At 38.4% G+C, this 20,176-nt stretch overlaps 1 protein-coding gene across 1 annotated transcript in view; it reads right to left on the reverse strand.

Moving 5' to 3' along the window:
* Positions 1 to 20,176, reverse strand: part of LOC117329853 (extracellular matrix protein 3-like) — a 119,029-nt gene that overhangs the window by 22,124 nt on the left and 76,729 nt on the right. The window contains 5 exon segments of the mRNA XM_033888029.1: positions 5,920 to 6,186; positions 6,837 to 6,962; positions 7,274 to 7,423; positions 9,482 to 9,562; positions 10,090 to 10,236. Of these exon segments, the coding sequence (XP_033743920.1) occupies positions 5,920 to 6,186; positions 6,837 to 6,962; positions 7,274 to 7,423; positions 9,482 to 9,562; positions 10,090 to 10,236 (771 nt within the window).

Consider the following 20,176-nt stretch of genomic DNA (forward strand, 5'->3'; position numbering starts at 1 on the left):
GAAAGGAAAAGACAAGATGACAGATAGACAGACTGCCACATCTACAGAAAGGGAAAGACAAAACAACAGATAGACAGATCGCCACACCGACAGTGAGGGAAAGACAAGATGACAGATAGACAGATTGCCACACCAACAGTGAGGGAAAGACAAGACAATAGATAAACAGACTGTCACACCTACAGAAAAGGAAAGACAAGATGACAGATAGACAGATTGCCACACAAATGGAAAGGGAAAGACAATAGATAGACAGACTGTCACACCAACAATGAGGGAAAGACAAGAGATAGACAGACTGTCACACCTACAGAAAGGGAAAGACAACACAGATAGACAGACTGTCACAATGACAACACCAAGGAGGAAGACAAACCTATGAATGGAGAGAAAGATGCACAAACTGAGAGAAGAAAGATAAGCTAGTGGATAGAGAGAATGCCATAGGGAAGAGGAAGGCCTAGGAAACATATAACAGGTTAATAGCTAATGGTGGCTACTTAATGTTGAGTGAGGGTCAAAGGTCATCCTACAAAAGGTCAGATGAGGTCAGAAATTTCTGAGCCAGTCAAACAAAAATAGAACACAACCAATTCTTTCCTCATGTGTTTCTCGTAAGATAAAGGAATTACAAAAAATCCTACCAAAATCAAAGACAACACACTGTTTACATACCGATAAAGACTTGTAGAGCTATTGGGCCCTGAATATGAAAAAGTAGAATCGTAATCTAAACATAACACAAACGTGAAAACATATCATCCCCGTCAACAGAAATTACTTGACGGACGGAAGGCAATAAGTGCTCCCTCAAATAAATAGTGTTTGTCAGCGTGTGTCTGCTGCTGGGATCTCATTGTCTGATCACACAGCGACTCCACTCCGACTCCAATCCGCTGGTCTATATCTCTGCCTACAGACAGCCAAGCACCACAAGTCAACAGTGACATGGTGCACATATAAACAGTCTTCCACAATTCCTCGTAATATGATTCAATCTGATTAACATTAATGAAATATGGTTTGATCAATTCGAAATAATAATTATATTTTCAAGAGTTGGCAGAATGGTCCAGATTTTCAATTAAAAGCTGATCAGAAATATTTTATCGTATGTGTTGTACAGAACTTGACTTGCATCACCGATCTTGGCTAACATATCATATGTCACGGGAACATGTCCAAGTCACATCCACTCAAGGTCTTAAGACTGACAGCTTTAATTACCAACAAAAAATCTGTCTGGAATAGCACTTAACGAAATCACTGAGGCAAGAGGGAAAGGGAGGGGTGGGGAGGAGAGCTTAGGGGTGGGGAGGAGAGCTTAGGGGTGGTGAGGAGAGCTTGGGGGGGGGGGGGGGAGGAGAGTATGGGGGTGGGGAGGAGAGTATGGGGGTGGGGAGGAGAGCTCGGGGGTGGGGAGGAGAGTATGGGGGTGGGGAGGAGAGCTCGGGGGTGGGGAGGAGAGTATGGGGGTGGGGAGGAGAGCTTCAGGGGTTGGGAGGAGAGGTTGGGGGTGGGGAGGAGAGCTTGGGGGCAGGGAGGAGAAGTTGGGGATGGGGAGGAGAGCATGGGGGTGGGGAGGAGAGCTTGGGGGTAGGGAGGAGAGCTTGAGGGGGGGGGAAGCTTGTGGGTGGGGAGGAGAGCATGGGGATGGGGAGGAGAGCTCTGTGGTGGGGAGGAGAACTTGGGGGTGGGGGCTTATTATCATAAAGACCGCCTGAAGGAGGGGAAACCACGGGGAATGAGAGACCGCATTACCACCAAGAACAAAGACATTTATATCAAATTATAAAATTAATCATGATATTTCATCATAAAGAGTGTTTACTGTCAACTTGGCATATAATGAAAAGTCTATAACCCAGGCAGTTCTCCTAATTGTGTTTTTATCAAAATTAACATCCTCTAGAATTACTACATAAAATCTGTATTACACCAGCCTGATGTGGAATACGTTTCAATTACATTAATATCCCGGAGCATGATTCCTGGCCGAGTGATAATAGCCAGTTGTGATGACTTGGCATTCCAATTGTCTGATGGAGCCTCCCAGATCTTGGATTGTCTGCCCCAAAACCTACCAGCACTAGATTGTTAGCCTGAGAATTGGTTATGCTTGTTAAGGCTCATAAAATCACCCAGTACGGGGCTGCCAACCCTAACCTACCCTTCTAATATATTTGATTGCTTGCTATAAGCCAGTCCGTACATTCAATTATCTATCTATAACATCCAATTGAAATGAGTTGTCTGCTCTCGGCCTTTTATCATATTTGGTTGTCTCCCCTTTACTTCAAGTATCAATGCCCCTTAAATCCCAGAACGAGTTGTCTACCCCTTAATCCCCTGGTATATCTTGTCTCTCCTTCAACTAAAGTATTGATGTATTGATGGAAGTAAAAAAAAGTTATCTGCCCTTTATCTGCTGATAATCTGGTTACCTGCCCTTTGCCTTGTCCCTGACATCCTAGTGTAAATGAGTTATCTGCCCCTTATCTACAGGTACATACAGTTGTCTGCCCTTTACCTTGTCCCTGGCATCATAGTATGAATGAGTTATCTGCCCCTTATCTACAGGTACATACAGTCGTCTCCCCTTTACCTTGTCACTGACATCCTAGTTTACATGAGTTATCTGCCCTTTACCTTATCTGGGACATCCTAGTTTAAATGAGTTATCTGCCCTTTACCTTATCTGGGACATCCTAGTTTAAATGAGTTATCTCCCCTTTAACTCCCAGTATTGGTTACAACATTCTAATTTTCAGATATTTTTGTTTTGTTTATTTTTTATTCTAAATTACCGGAATTTCCAGCAACAGTGTTCCTGTAAAATTCAAGGCAAGATTTATTTTGACTGGAGCTAGTCATACATGACAGAAAAATAAAATATTTATTAATAGTGCCAATGACTAGGTAGAAGTTAGTACTCTCCGGCTGTAGAGATAGTTTTGTCTGCTGTCCTATAGACGTATCCCACTCCAGAGTAATGTTATCTGTCAGATTAGGTGTCTGAGGAACACTTGTTGGGCCTCACTGTCTCTACCCACTACAACGCGCCAATTTCTGCCCAATATCACACCTAAAACGGTTTCCATGTTCATACAACATTTAAATTGACATTTATGACTAATATTGAAGAAAAATGCCAGTTATCTGTTTCAGAATGCATATCCAGACATGCGTTATCTTTCTGGAAACATTTCAAAATACGATAAACTCTTCCTTGTCTTGGTGGCTTGGTCCAGAACACTGGGAGGACTTAAGATGATATAAGAATGATTGGAATGTCACCCAAGGGATTTCTGAAGGTTATATTGTTCCGAAAAGTGTCAAGATTTATCCAGGCTGAGATGGGGATAGGTCATTACTCAGGTACGCAGTAAGAGAATCACAATTTTTCTGATGTAGGTACCCATTTATACAGCTGGCTAGACTATACACATTCCTTTATGATAGAATGGATACAAACAAGATCTGACATCTAGCTCTACTACTTACTGGATACAGAACATGGCTGTTTATCATTAGAACCACCAGTCTGACTCAGGTGATGTAGGTACAGAGATAGGTGTCCTCCCAGCCAATCAGACGGTGAGGCTAAGTACAGCACTAATGTCACACCTGTGTTATGTCTTTGTTATACATAACAAGCATACGTGGTATTGCTAAAGCATTACATGTCCCCTACCGGCCCTCGCTAAAAATAGTAACAGTGACCTTGACCTTGACTGAAAACCCCCGAAATTCAAACTTGTCTGAGATATTATGGTCCTTTATCATTGTGTGAAGTTTGATCAAAATCCCTTAAGGAATGAAGCCGCTAGAACTGTGACAACCTTTGGCACAATTTGTACACTTATATGTAGGTAAAAGACAGACAGAGAAGAAATCTATAGTCCCCCGCCTTCTCCCCCTTTACAACTTTAACAACTGCTAATAAAACTATATATACTAATGTAGGAATATCGTACTGGATTATTTTGGGTTTAGGGGCTGCGGTGGCCGAGTGGTTAAGGTGCCCTGACACTTTAACACTAGCCCTCCACCTCAGGGTTGCGAGTTCAAAACCTACATGGGGCAGTTGCCAGGTACTGACCGTAGGCCGGTGGTTTTTCTCCGGGTACTCTGGCTTTCCTCCACCTCCAAAACCTAGCACGTCCTTAAATGACTCTGGCTGTTAATAGGACGTTAAACAAACCAAACCAAATTCTGAGTTGCTATGTTACCAGCATAGCACACATACATGTATGTAGTTAATGGTTGCTCCCTTTCCAATCCTCCACCATCTCCCATATGTATGCATGTGCATCAACAATGTCTCCCTCTAACCTGAAATCCCTTCCTTCCTAAATTCTCAAATAAAAAGATCTCTCGACATATGTACACCAAGTGTCAGAGTCTATGGCCTTAAAGTCTCCATCCCCAGACATATGTGTGGGTTGATGACAAGTATTATTACACATGGATGCTTAATGATATGTGAGGTTTTGAGCATTCTGTGTACCAAGCATCTAAATCTAGAGCCAGAAACTTCCCACATGAAAACATTTCAAGTTAACAGAATTTTTTTTATATAGCACGCTTTTAAATATATTTAAAAATCTAAAACTATTACTATATACTGAAAATCATTTTTTTGTAAATTTTGATAGAAGATTTTGAAAATCAAAATTAATTAATGAATACATGTAATAATTAAAGAGCCCAAAAGCACACAAACTGTTCGACAACATTTCCAATCGATGAAGCAAAGTTATGACAAACAGATGTAATGCAACTTCAACACAATAGTCCCGTCATAACAATCTTGATGGCGTAATGTAATTATGTACAGCAAACATACAATTTGTGGATTTGTAACACAGCTGTGATGTAACATATTGGCCCAGGAGTACAAAAGTACCGTAAGAACAAGAGAATTTTTTTCACATTTCTCGTTACGTTAAGTTGAGGTACGATTTGTAGCATGACATGTTGATGTGCAGCTGTGCTATATAACATCGACCCCGGGGCATAAATAGTATTGCCAGAACAAGAGGATTTTTACGGAGTTACGTAAAGTTGAGGTATAATTTGTGGGGTTGACACTTGCACAGCTGTAGTGCTGTATGCTGATGGATTTTGGCCGTCGTAAGGAACTAAGCCAGTTTTTCCTCCCATGCAAAACATGCTCCTCACAAATAAAAAAAAATCTGTTAATTGTTGCCAGCCTTTCCCATAGTGCATATCAACGTATCAATTTCACGGAAAAAATTTCTTTAATTTCTAATTTAATTGTAAACATACTAAACCCCGAATTTTCTGCGTAACTCGATATATTTGCGTGTGTGTTCCAGCCATCTCCATGTGAAAGAAGAAATACCGAGGAGCTACACTGCCAAGTCAAGCTTTCAGGATTAAGCTGGAGAAAATTTAATTGGCGTACAAATTACACCAAATCAGCTTCCAAAGCCACTGCCTCTGTGAGAATCCATCCTCGATGAAATTAGTCTCAAACATATTTCAATGCTATGACTTGTTATTTCTTCCTCCATTGGCGGAGAATTAAAGTGACTGATATCGATCATATCTTTTGCATAACGGTTAAACTCATAGAGCCATCAATTTCACCTCGTGCATAAATGAATATCCAGCAATGAGCATTGTTATCAGAAACAATTCGCGAAATCTGTATCAGTTTCCTAAAAACTTTACGTGACAGAACTTGACACCACTAGAATCACGAGCTACAAGCCTGTTAAGACAAACTATCGAAAACAGCACAATATCTCTTCAACTGAATGAGAAGACATTTCTGCTGTTCCATGGTTTTTTAACATTCCCGTGCTGTGACTGATCCGTGTACATAGTGATACCGTATACAACGGAGGCTATTTTATCCAATATGCCAAAAACATTTTCTACTCTACTTGCCATCGTCAGGGTCTGGTTCAATGAGGACCACCATGTCACTGGTATTTCCAAGGCGACCTCCAAATGAGTCTGTCAGTATGACCTTGAAAGATTCCTCCCACTCGTACAGCGAGTCATCGATGATGGTCACTTTACAGTACTGTTCGTGCTGACTGTGGTCAAACCGGATTATACTGGAGTGATGGATCGGCCGTGAAATATAGTCCGATCCCGACGTGACCTCTGTGGCAGGGTAATTGGGCATCAGAGGGGTTCCTGAGGCAGACCCTAAGGGGCAGACAAGTTGTAACTATAGTTACCTACATATACAATATATATTGTAATAACTTTTTGTGACAATATGACAGTCATGCTAATTTCAATGAATCTTTGTTATGATAATATACATTGGAGGATGCAAATATTTCTAAAAAAAATACAAAATGGATGCCTGATGATTTCTTTTTTTCTAAAAAGTTCAAAAGTACAAAGATTACTATTCATATAACCAAATACATATTTTGTGTTCCTTTTTTGTCTATTTTGTGTTCTGCTTTTGTCTGAGTTGGCAGGGTTTAAGCAAATAGTACAATTGTACTTTTTTTTTTTTTTTTTGGCGAAACTTTTCATGTCCTGCCAGAAATTTCTCCAAAACATGAAGATTGCACCTTGAAACAAACTAGGCTTTTCACTATAAGTAGTTTTTGTAGGTCCCCTGTAGGTCAAAAACATTTTTATGGATATTGTATCAGTTTTTTTAATAATGCAACCAATATTGTTACCATATTCCTTATTATAACATGACTGCATTACACATAATTAGGAGATGTCTAGTGACGACCATTTTGAAGATGACAGTTTACTTGGGTGGGTAGGATTGATGACCAAGAGCCCGTTAACTAAAATCACCTGTACCATGGACAGAGGTGTCTGCTTACCTGGACTAGTAGCACAGATGACCATAAGCTCGTTAGTCAGATCACCGGTACGATGGACAGGTAACAATACTTCTCCGATGTTCTCCGCCACGTTTAACTTCTGCTCCGGGAAAAACACCACCGACTCTATCAACACAAAATTCCATATACCATCTAGACCCTTTTTTTATTCAGAGTTTTATTTTTGTTTTTAATTGTTATAATTTCAGGACTCAAGTCTGGTTGATCTGTTAGTGAAACTGATGCAGTATTTTTGTTAAAATGTACATAAATATTATCAGATCGCTAACATATTCCTAGGTTTTACCATGAACATTTAATTTTATATGTAAGTTGTAAGTGTTCAAAACATCTTAACCATTGTCTATAATTACCAGGAAAACACAATTTTTAACTTTTTATGAAAATTTAATCTTCTTAGATAAAACAATGAATACCATCTTCGAGATCCTGGATGGTTACCACGGATACAACAGGAAGTTGAAGAGCGGCCATGACAGGGTTGCTGAGCTGAAGTGTGAACTTCTCTGAACCTTCAAACTTGCTGTCATCTTGAAGATGAAGTCGCCAAGTCTTGACCTTTTGACCTGTGTCACATGATGTACATCACCAATCAAACATTCTGCTTTTATACAATTACTTATCAGTAAAACTAGACCTTGTAGGGGTGCATTTTTGTTCTTTGATGTATATTTAACTGAAGGGGTCCAATTTGCCAACTACTTGACTCTACTGGAAGTCTGATCGTACCGTGCCAAAGTTTGCAGCTGGATGCATAAGATTACGATTTTGATTCGAGAACATTACGATGATTGTACAGCGAGATTTCTCCACAAAATGTCTTCAGAACAAAAAATAACTGTAATAAAACGATGAAATTTGTTCTTCAAAGTCAATCCTATTTTTGTTTCATCAAGCTTTTTATTTTCCCCTCGAAAAATTTTTTATACTGGTTATTACAGAAATGATACTAGTTTTCCATTACTACCTGGTAGCTAGCATTATCTTAAACCTCTCATCTGAAAAACAACCTCACAACCATAATAAACTTCTTTAATGGACTCTTGAAATCACAATGAAAACACCAGCTCAGCCAATTTCCTTCAGCTACAGTATGGCATTACACTCCATTTGACACAGAGCTTGAACCATTATGGTGAAACATGACATCTGCTTTATGACAGACAAGGAAGTCACCGATAAAAGTACGCTCATTAAATTAAAGGCGGCCGCCTTAAACGAACCTTTTCATTTCCAGATAAAAATTCAAAAAAAAAAAAAACCATTTTATCATTATTTTTCTTTTTGACTGAAATTTTACTTCAATAATTTGGAAATGTTTGTAAATTAAATTCATGAAGCTAATGAATGAAAAAAAAAAAAAAAATTCAAATTGCAATCGTCTTTCATCACTTGGACATTTTTTTTAACACAGTTGTCGAGCTACATCCTCAGATGTGACACTAATCTATACAATTTTAATTTACCACGACAAGTTATATCAACTCATATTAATTCTTATTGGTCCGGACGGAAACGTATGGGGGGGGGTCTTAGAGTGAGACGAAACCGAAGTACTGAGGGAGAACCCGTGTACTCAGGCAGGGGACCCCCATAACTTGTCGATTTTTTATCAGGGAATCAAACCCTGGCTACCCAGGTGAAAGGTAAGTATGTTAACACCGCCCCAACATGACACTAAGTTTTATGAAGTTACGGCATTTTGTACTTCCGCCAACCACACCCTTGGGCCTATACTAGATTTAACTCACTCTTAAATTCAATCAGAAGTTCCCTTAACAACACACTAGGGCTCACGCTTCTTTGATTTGTAACCCCGAAGAATTACTACCAGGGACCATGCAGACTGTCATTCCTTGAATTACAAATCTCTTCACCCTCTATAACCCATACCAGAAATAGACCCACCCTTGAATTACAAATCCCTTCACCCTCTATAACCCATTCCAGAAAAAAAATCCATCCTTGAATTACAAATCTCTTCACCCTCTATAACCCATACCAGAAATAGACCCACCCTTGAATTACAAATCCCTTCACCCTCTATAACCCATTCCAGAAAAAAATCCATCCTTGAATTACAAATCCCTTCACCCTCTATAACTCATTCCAGAAAAAAATCCATCCTTGAATTACAAATCCCTTCATCCTCTATAACCCATTCCAGAAATATACCCTACCATGAATTTCAAATCCTTCACCCTCTATAACCCATTCCAGAAATACACCCAACCTTGAATTACAAATCCCTTCATCCTCTATAACCCATTCCAGAAATAGACCCACCCTTGAATTACAAATCCCTTCACCCTCTATAACTCATTCCAGAAAAACCCCCATCCTTGAATTACAAATCCCTTCATCCTCTATAGCCCATTCCAGAAATATACCCTACCATGAATTTCAAATCCTTCACCCTCTATAACCCATTCTAGAAATACACTCAACCTTGAATTACAAATCCCTTCATCCTCTATAACCCATTCCAGAAATAGACCCACCCTTGAATTACAAATCCCTTCACCCTCTATAACCCATTCCAGAAAGACACCCACCCTTGAATTACAAATCCCTTCACCCTTCGAGACCCATACCAGATCAATTACTACTTTCACCCTACTTACCTGGGTTGAACTGGACTTGTGGTGTGAACCAGTCTCTGATGTCCTCGCCGATCCTAGCTGTGCCATTCTTTGCGGTGATAGCTGTAACGTGTCAATTCAACAATCAGCCAAGTGTGTGTTAAAGGGGCATTTCTTCGTTTGAATAAAGTTTAGGTCGTCAAAATTAAACTTAATGGAAAATATGTATTTTTTCCAAGTAGTAAAAGTTGTAATCTTTATAATACGACAGTTTTACTCTCAAGATAAACAAAAGTTCTTCGAGTATCAAGTCCTGAAAGTTCTTAATTCCACCCAAAGTATCACTAATTTACAGCAGAGACATACAGTATTTGTATACAACACGCCTTTTTCCTGTACATTTCGTCGTTAATTTCATTACATGCAGGCACAACTACTCATATTATCATCATTCGGACATAGATTTCATCACTAGAAATTATGCATAGTTCTGATGTGTGAACGAAGGAATGCCCCTTTAAATGTTTGTTCAATGTGATGAAGATCACAATGAAAATGTTGATCTGTAAAATTTTCATGTCATTTGTCAAAAACATAAGAAAAGCTTGTTTGTGAAATGTTTTTTAAAGCCAGGAATTACGTATACTTACTGACGAAGGATGTTTCCCCGAGGTAGCCTGTGCGCTGGAGCGTGACCCCGAATATTTCCTGTGTCTCGTTTACCTTGTATTGGTCGCTGCTGAAGGATATCCAACACCAGTTCAGGTGAAATGGTTGATTGGAAAGCTCGTTACCACCTGTAATTATAAACCAATTTACCTGTAATTACATCACAGTTAACGACCTCGCAGGTATAAATCAATTCACCAATAAATCATGTGACCTAATTACCTGAAATTACATCACATTTAAAGACATTGTAATTATAAATCAATTTACCTATAAATCATGTGACCTGATTACCGGTACCTGTAATTACACATTTACACATTGACAAGAACAACCTATATTTAGTCACTCTGACACATGTCAAAGTGTGTATAGCCATTGCAATATACTATAGTGTACATTTGGGTGAAAGGTCAAAATATAGGTCACAGTAACCTACTTTTGTTTTAGAGACACACTACCTTGTACACAGGAATTGAAATATTAATGGTATATGATCCTCCTGGGGGGGGGGGGGGGGGGGGGAGGATCGAGGGGGAGAGAAGGGGGGAATAGAGAAAGAATGTTCTGCAAGAAATATGATCGATGGAGAGACAAATATAAAGTTTAAGGATGCGTAAGGCCAATGCCGTGATTAAGAACGGAATGGAAGAATAAAGCAGAAACGGAGCTAGAACGAGGTCTCCGTAGTATTAGAAGACAAGATATGTTGAGTCAAGCCTTCTTTACAATTATATCTATCTGAACATATCGGTAGAATATCCTTAAGGATACTTGATCAGTCGTGCCGTATTTCAGAACGAGAAGAACACTCCCCGGCTGGTTATTCTGGACTGCCTTATTCACGATAAATCATCTAGCTTTCTGATATCAGTAATAGTAGGATATGTTTCTTGACCTTCCTGATATGTAAAATCTTCTATGGTAAGACAGTTTCTATATGTCTAATCAAGATAGGAATTGTTTTGGACACAATTTAATATGTTTCGTAATAGGTAGATTTACGGCGACAGCAGTAGATTTTAGATTTAATCAACCAGAGATCTCATTCCTATCCAACATGGAAATTGGTAATTCAATTTTATTTCCGATGGAAGACATGGTTGCTTTTCAATAAACATTGATTCAGATACAGGCATCCTTTTGGATAATATAGAAATTTCCTTTTTTTGGAAACAAGATTCAGTTTCCAATTTGTTTTTCTCAAATTTCCTTGACTATCAGATTTTCATCACAATGCAGGCGATTAGATCCCGCCACAATGATAAGACAAGCCTAAATCTCTCCCCAATACATTTTTTTCACTAATATCAACCCTTCAATCTTGTTTATAAAGATTTATATTGATGTCGTTTGCTGGAGTCCTTGACGAAGCTCCCATTTCCCTTTGGGACCTCCGTCTCCGCATTCGAAACTCAGTTACCCAAGTTTGTTGTTTAACAGGATTTTCTGAGAATACCAGACTTTGTCATCTATAAACCTAAATAACGCTAGTTGATCTGTTAGCCTGGAGCGATAGAGGCCTGAATTATTTTTATGGTGGAGAGAAAGCGTTTTGACAGTCGTAGATTTATCACGCGATATACCATACGTTTGTTTATAGTAACTGTTTTGATATATCAATATAAAATTGTATTATGACTGCTTTTACTATAAAAATCAATCCCTATTGGGCAGAAAACTACCTTACGCTCTTGGAACTCAATAAATCTGACTCAACTCTTCAGGCACGGTCTTTTATCGTTGCCGGCATCAAAAGCATTTTGAGATATTCCTGAATTATTAATTGGAGTTGTGTGCGGAGTGTGCCGTAAAAGTCATCCCTCAGTAAAGCATTTTGTATCAATAGCCGAAGTAAGAGGAAATTCATGTACCACGACGGCTACAACTGGCAGTAGACATCTTTATCAACCCGCAAATGATCCATCATCACCCAATCAAGATGGCTGATCGCAGAAAACAAAGATTAGGAGCGACTAGGAACACCTTGGAGATTTTCCTATGCTACACGAGGAGACGCAATAATCTTTGTCTCCCTGATAATCTGTTTGGTTAATTCCAGAAATAAACTTGGAACAAAATTTCTGGAATAAGTGACATGTCAGGGCTTCCTTTGTACATTGACTTCCAGAGTTATTTTGGAAAGTCAATTAGTCAGACTCAAAATTCATCCGGATTAATTTCCTTAAATCCATGGCGACAATCTTCCTCATTCAGGGCACCTGGAGAGGAACAACACCTCTCTCAGAAGACCACCTGTGCTTCCAACTCCCAATATTAATCATTTGTACCTGAAACCCCCATTTTATCAAAGTTCCTTAACTTAAAACTTTCCATTATTTTCTTCAAAGTATTATTGGATTCAAGAAAAAAAGGTAAGGAACATTCCTTAAATTCTTTAATGCCTTCCTATGAAAATTCTGAGTGAAGGAATTTTCTTTAGTTGAAGAACGTTGATGAGACTGAGGTCTGAACCTGTGTTAAGAGACCACCTAAGATACAGACTACTGACTACTAGAGGTGGGCCCTGATCAAAGGTTCAATTTTTTCATCACTAATTGATTTTATTTGGTTTATTTTTTGTTTAACGTCCTATTAACAGCCAGGGTCATTTAAGGACGTGCCAGGTTTTGGAGGTGGAGGAAAGCCGGAGTGCCCGGAGAAAAACCACAGGCCTACGGTCAGTACCTGGTAACTGCCCCACGTAGGTTTCGAACTCGCAACCCAGAGGTGGAGGGCTAGTGTTGAAGTGTCGGGACACCTTAACCACTTGGCCACCGCGGCCCAATCATCACTAATTGATTCAATTAATTTTTTTGTTTTTGTTTGTATTTTTCAAGATTTTCAATAACAAGAGGCCCAGGGGCCTTAACGGTCATCTGACTCTAAATTAAAACCCTTATATTATTGTAGTATGCATTCTCTGTAGCAAGTATATAGTGGCACTGTTGGCCATGGTGGCCATCTTGGATATCTGACCGACCCAATAAATAATAACACTTGGTCTGGACCATCTAAGGATCATTTCTGGTAAGTTAGCTAGAGCTGAATCCCACCGGTGGAATTTGAGAAGAAGTTTGAAATAGGTGTTGTTCAGGAAAACCATGATTGCGCAATCATGTTACAAAATGGCCGCCATTGCTGCCATGCCAAAGTTTTTACAAGGCCGAAAAAATAACAACACTTTGTTGGCACTCCTTCCTTAACATCCTCACCAATTTCGAGCTCAATGGCACCAGTGGAACTGGAGAAGAAGTTTAAAATGTGTTTTTTAAGATGGCGGATATGGCGGCCATCTTGCATTTCAGACCAATCTAAAAAATAACAACACTTGGTCGGGATCATCTCAGGAACATTTCAGGCAAGTTTCAGCCCAACAGCACTGCTGGAACTTGAGAAAAGTTTAAAATGTGCTTTTCAAGATGGCGCCTATGGCGGCCATCTTGGATTTTGGACCAACCCGAAAAATAACAACACTTGGTCACGATCATATCAGGATCATTTCAGGCAAGTTTCAGCTCAATAGCACTGCTGGAACTTGAGAAAAGTTTAAAATGTGTTTTTCAAGATGGCGGCTATGGCGGCCATCTTGGATTTTGGACCGACCCGAAAAATAACAACACTTGGTCGGGATAATCTCAGGATCATTTCTGGCAAGTTTCAGCCCAACAGCACTGGTGGAACTTGAGAAGAAGTTTAAAATGTGTTTTTCAAGATGGCGGCCATCTTGGATTTTGGACCAACCCGAAAAATAACAACACTTGGTCGGGATCATATCAGGATCATTTCAGGCAAGTTTCAGCTCAATAGCACTGGTGGAACTTGAGAAGAAGTTTAAAATATGTTTTTCAAGATGGCGGCTTTGGCGGCCATCTTGGATTTCGGACCGACCCGAAAAATAACAACACTTGGTCGGGATCATCTCAGGATCATTTCAGGCAAGTTTCAGCTCAATAGCACTGGTGGAACTTGAGAAGAAGTTTAAAATGTGTTTTTCAAGATGGCGGCTATGGCGGCCATCTTGGATTTCGGACCGACCCGAAAAATAACAACACTTGGTCGGGATCATCTCAGGATCATTTCAGGCAAGTTTCAGCTCAATAGCACTGGAAGAACTTGAGAAGAAGTTTAAAATGTGTTTTCAAAATGGCGGCTATGGCGGCCATCTTGGATTTCAGACTGACCCGAAAAATAACAACACTTGGTCAGGACCATCTCAGGATCATTTCAGGCAAGTTTCAGCTTAATCCCACTGGTGGAACTTGAGAAGAAGATTGAAATGTGAAAAGTTTACGCACGGCGCAACGGCGCACGGCGCACGACGACGGACGAAGCATGATGACTATAGGTCATCCTGACCCTTCGGGTCAGATGACCTAAAAAGAAAAGATAATATTTCACACAATCATCATCATCATCATCATCATCATCATCGTCATCATCATCATCATCATACAATGATATCATCGTATCTTAGGTCAATAACACATATTTCTTTGACCAGACACGTTGTAATGAATCAGAACAACTTCTGACAAAATATCTAAATTCCATTATCCCTGGAATTGAGAACAATGGCCAAGTTTGTGACATCCAAGGTCGCACTATCAGCCGGTACAGCCGTGTTTATCATTTCACTGTCTCTCTCATTGACAAGAGGAGAGTGGACATCCACTCGCCAGCATTTTATCAATCTTGATAATGACAAACTGCTGATTGATACTGAATCCGAGTCCCCTAGGGTCTTGTGTTTAAATGCTTTACACTTTCCCCGTCTTTATCTTTATGATGATGGTTTTCACAAAATGATATCGAGAGCCTACATGTTTTATTATCGCCCATATGACAGCAATTGTCCTTCAATAACCACTAACATTGTTTGTGTCCAATATCAGATCCCGATTCTGGTGACAGATGACCGCATCAGTATCATCATGGCCGACATAAAATGCTGTCTGATAATGTCTTGTGTAATGGATCAAAATAACAGTATTGGATTCAAACCCCCCCCCCCCCCCCCCCTTTACCCCCATCCCCACCCCCTCCCCCTCCCCTCCATCCCTAGTCTTTGTCCTCAAACTATCCATTCTCTATAATACAATGGCACATGCTAGGACTCCTTCCTGTACAATGCTTGTAGAATTAAAATGGTCTTCGTAGATGTTCTTATAATTTTTACTCCTTTTTTCATGATTTATAGATCCATATTCCATTAAAACACTTAAATCTGTATGGCCCAATTAAACAATTACCTTCTCAACTACAATAAATATTTTATTTCTTCTAAATAATATCTCCTTTCCAATTGAATTTAATTTCTCAATTAAAATTTTTATTTATTTTAAATGATGACCACTTTCCATTAAACAATTACCTTCTCAATTAAACTTTTCATCTATTCTGAATATAATGACCACTTTCCATTAAACAATTACCTTCTCAATTAAATATTTCATTCATTCTAACTGGTCTCCATTAAAATCCAATTATCCTTATTAAACATTCTCAACTTCAAGTTAAACAATGATTTTAATCATCTCCATCCTAATTAGACATTATACACAGCTCCTCCTTCCTTACCATCTCCGGCCAGAGAACAATCCCCTTTACTTAAGTAAAATATTGTTCCTCCCCAGAAAACACTTTCCTACACACTTATCCTCAGCCATTACGACAGACTCCCTGCTGGTCGCTGGATGTATTCGCTACAATCTAATGGCTCTACAACACTTTCCACACCGATACCCTGTGATACCCTGCAATGCTCCCTCCAATAATACTGTATTCCTGTTGATGGTCTGTGTTGATTCCTACATACATAGCGGTTATCACTTCAGACAGAACCTACTACTCTCACAGATATAAAATGCTCGACAGACCGAAGAGTTCCCCTCAAAACTTTCATTCATATCTCCCGTTGACATAAATAGATGTTATTTTTTCACTTGGTCATGTATTTCTCTATTATTTACTGATACTGGGGTGACATGGTCCAGCGGCCACAAAGTATAATGCCCGAATCGTTCTTTATCTGCTAGATGTTGCAGAAAGATTGTAAACATCTACATCAAGTGCAATGTGGTAGATTAACAAAGATAAATAGTCCATTTGTCAGTACTATTTGTTATACAGCCATCATTTGTCAGGAAAACCTTTTTATACAGCCATCATTGTAAGTAAAACCTTGCTATACTGCCACCATTTTACAGTAAAACCTTGTTATACTGCCACCATTGTACAGTAAAACCTTGTTATACTGCCACCATTTTACAGTAAAACCTTGTTATACTGCCACCATTTTACAGTAAAACCTTGTTATACTGCCACCATTGCACAGTAAAACCTTGTTATACTGCCACCATTGTACAGTAAAACCTTGTTATACTGCCACCATTTTACAGTAAAACCTTGTTATACTGCCACCATTTTACAGTAAAACCTTGTTATACTGCCATCATTTATCAGTAAAACCCTGTTTTACTGCCACCATTTGTCAGTAAAATATTGTTATACTGCCACCATTTGTACAGTAAAACCTTGTTATACTGCCATCATTTTACAGTAAAACCTTGTTAAACTGCCACCCTTTGTCAGTAAAACCTTGTTATACTGCCACCATTTGAAGTAAAATCTTAATATACTGCCATCACTGTACAGTAAAACCTTGTAATATTGCCACCATTGTACAGTAAAACCTTGTTATACTGCCATCATTTTACAGTAAAACCTTGTTATACTGCCACCCTTTGTCAGTAAAACCTTGTTATACTGCCACCATTTGAAGTAAAATCTTGTTATACTGCCACAATTTGTTAGTAAAAACTTGTTATACTCATTTATCAATAAAACTTTGTTTTACTGGGGTGTTATATAGATATTTTTACTGAAGAGAAAAGGACTTTATATAGGGTTTTTACTGCATATAAAAGAAGGACGTTATATAGAGGTTTGAATGTATATAAAAGAAAGATGTTATAAGGATGTTATGTAGAGGTTTACTGTAAATAAAAGAAGGATGTTATATACAGATTTTACTGTATATAAGTTATATAGATGTTTTACAGTAAATACAAGAGGGACGTTATATAGAGGTTTTATGGTATATAAAAGAAGAACGTTATATAGAGGTTTTACAGTAAATAAAAGAGGGACGTTATGTAGAGGTTTTACTGTGTATAAAAGAAGGATGTTATATAGAGGTTTTACTGTATATAAAAGGACATTATATAGAGGTTTTACTGTATATAAAAGGACATTATATAGAGGTTTTACTGTATATAAAAGGACATTATATAGAGGTTTTACGGTATATAAAAGGGGGCAATTATATAGAGGTTTTACTGTATATACAAGAAGGATGTTATATAAAGGTTTTACTGTATATAAAAGGACATTATATAGAGGTTTTACTGTATATACAAGAAGGATGTTATATAGAGGTTTTACTGTATATAAAAGTAGGATGTTATATAGAGGTTTTACTGTATATAAAAGAAGGACGTTATATAGAGGTTTTACTGTACAAAACATTAAGACAATGTGTTAATCTTTACCTTAATTTAATTGTTTATAAACACCCATTTCTCTGTATCTAGCGATGAGTAATTCAATAATCATCAGCTGTACTAGATGCCACATTGCGTACAAAGTCAACTGTTATTTTTTCTCTCTATAATCCCGGAAAATCTTCAGAGTAATAAAAATCAATTTTGCTGCATATTTATATGGTTTTTCTACCAACTGGTAAGATAGACTAGCCCTTCTTTATGACTCTGTAGGAGCCGAAGTGCTCATTATCAATGTCAGTTTATGGCAGTACATTTAATAAGGCACATAAAACGTCTCTGACCAGTTCCAGATATCTCGCCCTTCTAGAGATCTCCATTAGGGGCGGTAATCATCAATTTAAATTCTTTCTGATACAGTAGTACAGTAGTTACCATGAGATGAGCCTGGCCTGAGAACCAGCATGATCCAACTCTGATATTAATATAGGAGTAAGAGCTGCTCCAAAGCCATGATAGACTCAAATCGCTAAACCCAAAAATCTACTAATTTCATCATTTCAAAAGCCAATTATATCTTTTATTTGTTTATTTTAAGAAAGAGTATAATACAAAATCTCATAAAATGTTGAAATCAGATACTAGATTGTTACAGTTTCAGAGACTGAAGCTATTTAGAGATTAAGGGTGGGGATGTTTCCAAGGTGATTCCTACAAAACACACATTTGCTATTAGTGTGTACACAGATTATGAAGTGTCTATTACATTAAACAGATCCAGCCTCCCACAGCTCATCCCTGTCTTACCTGTTAACGAGATAATGTAATAAGTAAATAATAATAGGTAAATAATACGACATCCAAAAGTATTTTTCTGTTAACACTGTACTCAGCATGGGGTCAGAGCACCGATCCAGTCCCACCCTATACCTCCCTAATTCACTCCACCCTTCTCTTATACATTCCTCCTGAACCACAGTCAGTAAAAGTTATTATATACAAAGATAAGCACTTCGATCAAATTTTTCTATTTTTTTTTTAAAGTAAAGTTCCATTTCTCAAAATGTATTAAAGGTGTATATGGGGCAATAAAGTGGGTATAAAAGGGGGAGAACTCTGTAGATAACTTGATATCAGGGGGATAACTCTGTTGATAATTGCAGCTAAAGGGGAAGTAATTCTGTAAATAATCATGGTTGAATTTAAGGGCAGCATCTCTGTAAAAAAACTAGTATAAAGAGGAAGTAACTCTGTAAAAAAACTTGTATAAAGGGAAGTAACTCTGTAAATAATCCTGGTATAAAGGGAAGTAACTCTGTAAAAAAACTTGTATAAAGGGAGGTAACTATGTAAATAACCCTGGTATAAAGGGAGAGTAACTCTATGAATAATCCTTGTATCAATGTCAAGGACATTTGTAGGTATAAATACACACTATGGATGTGAAGTTACGAAGTTCTCTTATAAAATTAAACACACTATGGATGTGAAGTTACGAAGTTCTCTTATAAAATTAAACAGAGACTCCAGGCAGCCTAGTTGGCCGGACAAGATCATGTCAAAAGGCAATGGCAAAACTCAAATAAAATCCCAATGGAATAAACTGTGAAACCCCCTGCAACACAGCTATAAAAACTATTTCCTGTGTGCAAGATGCATGCATTGGCAAGTGGTGTGTGTTGTGAGAGGGTGCAGTTTACTCATTTTTGTCACCTTGTGATAACACAGAATTGATGCTGACTTTAAAGTGCTACCTCACTGAAACATACTGCCAAGACAGCAGGACACCCCAAACCGATTACCTACATTATACTGACAGAAGGCGAACAAGAAAACAATCATTTCATTTTTAAAGACTTTTCCTCACAGGGGTGAATTCTCAGCCAATAGTGAGGCAGTGTCAACAGAAACAGTAAGAAAAAGCAAATATTTTAAAAAGAAAAGAACAGATAATATTCAAAATTAAGTCACCTCTTATGATCATGCAATGGAGGAAGCAGGTGAGCAGGTACATTTTTATGCTCTACCTGAATGGCACCGGGAAACTAGAAGATACCTGAAATTGTCTTGTAGGGTTTGACGAGTCTACCACAATGACACTCAAATATTATCTTGTTTGATGAGTCTACCACCAAAACACTCAAATGTTGTCTTGCTTGATGAGTCTACTACTCGGAGACTCAAATATTATCTTGTTTGACGAGTCTACCACAATGACACTCAAATGTTATCTTGTTTGACGAGTCTACCACAATGACACTCAAATATTATCTTGTTTGATAAGTCTACCACAATGACACTCAAATATTATTTTGTTTGACGAGTCTACCACCAAAACACTCAAATATTGTCTTGCTGGATGAGTCTACTACTCGGAGACTCAAATATTATCTTGCTTGACAAGTCTACCACCCCAGAACATCTAACACATTAAAGTTCACTCAAATTCACAACCATTTACCAGTAATTCTCACCACAAATTCACCAGCTGTTGCAATTGCATAAAATATGTCCAGCAGTGACCTTTATCAGAATGGCCTTGGGCCAGTTTGACCAGCTGACA

Source organism: Pecten maximus, chromosome 6 (genome assembly GCF_902652985.1).
Source record: "Pecten maximus chromosome 6, xPecMax1.1, whole genome shotgun sequence".
Taxonomy (NCBI): Eukaryota; Metazoa; Mollusca; class Bivalvia; order Pectinida; family Pectinidae; genus Pecten; species Pecten maximus.